Source organism: Etheostoma spectabile, chromosome 15 (genome assembly GCF_008692095.1).
Source record: "Etheostoma spectabile isolate EspeVRDwgs_2016 chromosome 15, UIUC_Espe_1.0, whole genome shotgun sequence".
NCBI lineage: Eukaryota > Metazoa > Chordata > Actinopteri > Perciformes > Percidae > Etheostoma > Etheostoma spectabile.
The window spans coordinates 4,869,820-4,874,793 of NC_045747.1; the positions used below are offsets into that span (position 1 = coordinate 4,869,820).

The 4,974-nt window shown below is 40.2% G+C and overlaps 1 protein-coding gene across 3 annotated transcripts in view; it reads right to left on the minus strand.

Moving 5' to 3' along the window:
• LOC116703395 (cytoglobin-1) overlaps positions 1–4,705 on the minus strand; it is a 6,417-nt gene extending 1,712 nt beyond the window's left edge. For 2 of the 3 annotated variants that reach the window (XR_004335423.1, XM_032538101.1), the window contains exons 1-3: positions 4,538–4,705; positions 4,306–4,448; positions 124–355 (exon numbers count right to left, since the gene is read on the minus strand). Coding sequence is in view for 2 of the 3 variants with exons in the window: in XM_032538101.1 (XP_032393992.1) it covers positions 124–355; positions 4,306–4,448 (375 nt within the window). In the remaining variant the exon portion in view is untranslated. The remainder of the gene's footprint in view (positions 1–123; positions 356–4,305; positions 4,449–4,537) is intronic. The other variant, XM_032538102.1, reaches the window with a different exon arrangement.
• Between the last annotated feature and the right edge of the window lie 269 nt (positions 4,706–4,974).

Genomic DNA, 4,974 nt, shown 5'->3' on the forward strand with positions numbered 1-4,974 from the left:
GCAACCGCTCTACCACTGAGCCACAGCCGCCCCACAATGTGTGTGTTTGTGTGTGTGTGTGTGTGTGCGTGCTTGCTTGCTTGCATGCGTGTCACTTCTGTTTATTATTTACATACGCTTTACCTTAAAGTATACAGGCTCCACCTTGTGTCGGAGTGCATGTGCCTTGCCCACCACCTTCAGCACTGAGGCCACCTTGTCTGAGTTGTCCAGGCTCTCCACCACTGTATTCAGGGCATTCATGACTCTGTGAGCATGCTTCTTGAGCTGGGCACTCCTCTCCAGCTCCTCCGGGTCCTCGATGTTCTTGAACTGGCTGAAGTACTGCTTGGATGAGGGAAAGTTCACAAACAGCCTGCGAAAGGAAGGAGAGTCAAAGTAAATGAGAGATGTATGAATGAGGAGCTGCTGGGAATCTCCGCTAATCTCATTTCCCTTCAGCCTGCATCAGCTCGATCCAGCAAACCCACGTTCATTTTTCTTTTGAACTGGCAAGATACCGGATTAAATATCAGTACTGACACGAGAGTGTTGCATTTTTTCCCCACATGTTTGCTTGTTCAAACTCTAATGCGTGATATGTATTCCATATATTTGAAAATAATTGACGTCGAAGTGTAAACAAGTAGTAAGAGCAAGCATGTTTTTTTACCTTCCTTATTACTTTTTTCTACTTGCGATTATAAAATAATAATAACAATAATATAGTATGTGCATAGGGCAAACATAAGGTCAAATAATTCCTGCAGTTTCCCAATTTAAAATAAATCTTACAGCTAAAATGAATAAGTAATTAATTAGATGTGCATAACCGATGTTTCTCCTGAAGGTTGATGTAGCTCTGACAGTGTCTGGGAGGAAGGTCCAAACTTTTAGCAAATAAATCAGGTATAGAAAAATAATATCCCTGACAACTGCGCTCTCTAATTTAATACTGGATCACATAACTGGTTGTTTGCTGTAAAAGCAGTGTGATAATTTAACTCATTGAATTATGGTTTTAAAGAAGCATCTCCTTTTTAGATAATTACATGCTAATGTTTATTTGTTGTGATGCTATTTATCACTACCTGAGTTGAAAAACTCATGGTGTAAAGCATGTCTTGAATGAGAAATCTGGTCCTTGATACTGTGTGGTTCCCCTTGTGGACCTGTTGGCCCAGATGTCTGAGTGGTTCTGCACTGTGGTTCCTGCCATCCTAAAAAAGAAAAAATCCTGCATGATTTTAATACCTAACAAAAGGTTACATGTGCTAATTAGAAAGGGTGAGATGAAGAAAATTGACACGCAGCCCACCTGATGCTGCCATCCTTTTACTGTGTGGTTGAGCATTATTATTACTGCAGCTAAAATTTCTTGTTTCATTTGGCGTAAAACACTATTTCTGTTCAAGTTCTAGGTTTGATATTTTTTTGCACAGCCTGCTTTTTCTGAGAACAAATAGTCAGTTCAAAGACTTTTATTTTAATCTTATTTTGACCCTTAGAGAATAAGTAAAGAGAAACCTAAAAACACCCCCCACCCACAGTCTGGGAAGAGGGCCAATGCATCTGGTTGCTGGCTATCTTAACCTGATGTCCCATCTCCCACTGCCTCTACCACAACTGAGGAAGCAAATGTGTCTCTGTTAAGCTGAAGCATATGGCTGGATAGAGTTTCACTTGAGAGGTCAAATGTCTGAGAAGGGAGGGGATGGAAGGTGGTGTTCTAATACCTCATTCTGGGTGGAGTGCCTTTGCAAAGTGCAGGAGCCAAGAATTCTTAGTTTCAATGCAAACTAATGAGGAGCCGTGGTGTTTAATCTTTCTTTCCTGTAATTGCATGAACTGTGGTTGCATATAAATAGCCTCATTAGTATTTTGTATGGTCTCTTAAGCCTTCCTTATCTATTCTTCAGGACTAACTGAAGAGCTGAATCAAGAGAAAGTTTCAAATTTCAGAGACAGCGTCATAATTTGCTACTTTAGATTTCTCACCCGAAAGACGTTTAGTTATAAGAATTCTAGATGACACTGATGTTCAGGGGAGCGACACTGATCTGCTCTTCCTGCTGATAGGAAAATGTACCACGGCCATGCTTACTGATCAATCCTCATTCCACGAATTCCTGAAGGTTGCAGGGTCTTTGTGAAGGAATGTAGCGGAAGGAAATGAATTAAGAGTTGAATTAATCAGGTTTCAACATTTTAATCATAGAGGGAAGAGGAGTGGGATACTGATTTTTATTATAAATGTGCTGCAGCTAACAGTCAGTCATCTGTAAAAAACAAACCAAAAAACAACCATTATCTTACTGATGGTTACATGCAGGCTATATCACGCCCTGCATTGACAACTCTTACCTCCTGCAATCATAGAGGATTATAAAGACATGTGTCATGCAGGGAATCACGACACACATGAAAGACTGTCAAAAGGGAATTTCAGTCAGGGCAAGCCTGTGGTGCAAGAAGTATTTAGATCCTATAAGTACCAATACCGCACTGTAAAAATACTCTGTTACAAGTTAAAGTCCTGCAGTGAAAATGTTACTTAGTAAAAAGCGTGTAAGTATCATCAGGAAAATATACTTATTACAAGTAACTCAATGCAGAACAATCCTCAAATTTTAGGAACGGGAAACGATCAAAACTGTTCTGTCAATCAACTAAGTGTTTCATTGGCTAATCATTTTAGCTGTACTTGTAGGCCTGTATGTTGTTTGGTGGTTTAATTTGAAATAGCACTTGTATCTCATTAACTATGTACATGTGTTTTGTGTTCAAAAAGCTTAACTCGTAGAGTAACAAGTAATTAAAGCTGTCAGATTAGTGTAGTGTAAAAAGTTAAATACTTCTCTCTGAATCTACTTAAGTTGTACTTAAGTACAGTACTTGAGTAAATGTACTTAGTTACATTCTAACTGCTACTGTGCCTCAAACAGGTTTGCATGCTTGCCATGACATGTTGAATTAACTGATGAAAAATATTAATCAACACATGTAGCTATAGACATTAAGCTACAACTCTCTCATCTCTTGAGGAGTCTGCGGTGAGGGTAAGGAACCTCCTGCTCTAGAGGAGGGAGCCCTTTGAGTGCCAAAGGTACGGTGGCCAACAGGGGCAAACACCCTGCAACTTCAGAAAACACATGCAAATGGACAAAACACAAGCAAATTAAGAAAACAAGTTCATTCATTTGACAACACATGTGCAGCACTCAGCAAACGCGCTGCATATACACACACAACACAACCAAATGCAAAAATGCGATGCAAATAAAAAACGCACGAACAACGAAAACGTATGCAACAAAAAACCGCTGCAGCCATGTCAAACAACGGAAGTTCTCCAGGGCTCTAGAGGGAGCAGCTAAGTGGAACAGCTGGATTTTTGAACCCCCCGGAACGAGGGAGAGAGAGAGAGAGAGAGCAGATGAGAGGTTTGTTTGGAAACGGGACCACAAGTGAAAATAGCGGCGACATAACAGGGTTAGTATTCATTCTAACATCTGGCCTTCCTCTTTTACAGTATTTTAAAAGAGCAACACTCTTTTAAAATGTGTGCATGTGTTGTCAAATTAATGAAGTTGTTTTTCAGGGTTAGTGTGCTTTTCTTTTTGCATCGTTTATTATTTGTAAAACATTCGTTTATGTATTCCGTTGTGTTGTGTGCATTTGCAGTGCATTTGCTGAATGCTGCACATGTGTTGTTAAATTAATGAACTTATTTTCTTAGTTTGCTTGTGTTTTGTTTATTTGCATGTGTTTTCTGAAGTTGCAGGACATTTGCCCCTGCAGGCCACCGTACAAAGGTGTCTGACTGACAGATTAGAATGTTTATCCTTTCCCTCTATTTATTTGATTAATAGGATTGAGATAAAGAGGGAGAGGTGAGAATATCACATGCAAAAATATGACTGACCGAGTTCCTTTGGACAGACTTGAAACGTATGAAATCAATGAGATCATTTGGATTTTGCAACTACATTCTAAAGGGGACAATCCCACAGTCTGCGTTTAAGATGATTGAGATAGATACATTCTTTTTAGTTTTCTGTGGCAGAAAAGCATCCGTAGCAAGTGAACTTGCAGAAATGAGGAGAAAATCTATGAAAAGTCCTTAGGAATTGGATGGTATGCATACAGTTTTGTATGACATGCAACTGCTGATCAGTTTCCCCCCTTCTTATTACACACTCAGAGACCTCTCTACCAGTATCTTTGTCTGTCAGAATATTAGAAATATCTTCCTAACTCTGCACTCAACCTGCCTTAAAAGATTTCAAACATAGAACAGGAGAGTAAAACTACAAGAAGAAATACCTGATTAGTATGGCCACCCCAACGTCTTCACAGTTCTGGTAGACTTTTGCCCAGGAGTCCTGGATCATCACCCTCTCCTTATCAGTCAGTGGGCTTGGTCGCTCCAGGTGGTCCCCCTCTTCCTTTGCCTGCATCCTCTCCATCTGGGAAAACATTTGTGCAGAGCTGAGCACATGCAGAAGGCAGGACTAATGAGAGTAACCCCCCCTCAAAATAAACACTATATTTCTACCTTTTGCCTTGTTTGTGTCTCTTTCTTGGTGAGAGAGGAAGAAAACCTGTTTCCCTTCCCCCCTTTATTCCGGGTGACAATCTTTGCTCTCCACCTTTGAATCTCTGCTGAGCGAGAGTGTGAGTGAAGAACAGGCTGAAAAAAACCCACAAGAAACACACGCAGCGAATGAGGAGGAGCCTCTGTACTCACTCTCTCTTTTACACTCTCCCTTCCCACCCTCCCTCTCTCTTTCTATTTCTTTCTTTCAATCTTTCTCCCTCTACCCCCCTCACCTTTGTAGGTGCTGTTTGATGAAAACGTAATGAGATAGGAAACAAATCCTTAATAAGAGAGTCAGATATGTAATGCATGCACCATGGATGCAATGTAAGATTAGGATGTTGAAACACGACTATCCAGATTAACCTGTAATATTGAATTTTTCACAAAACCCT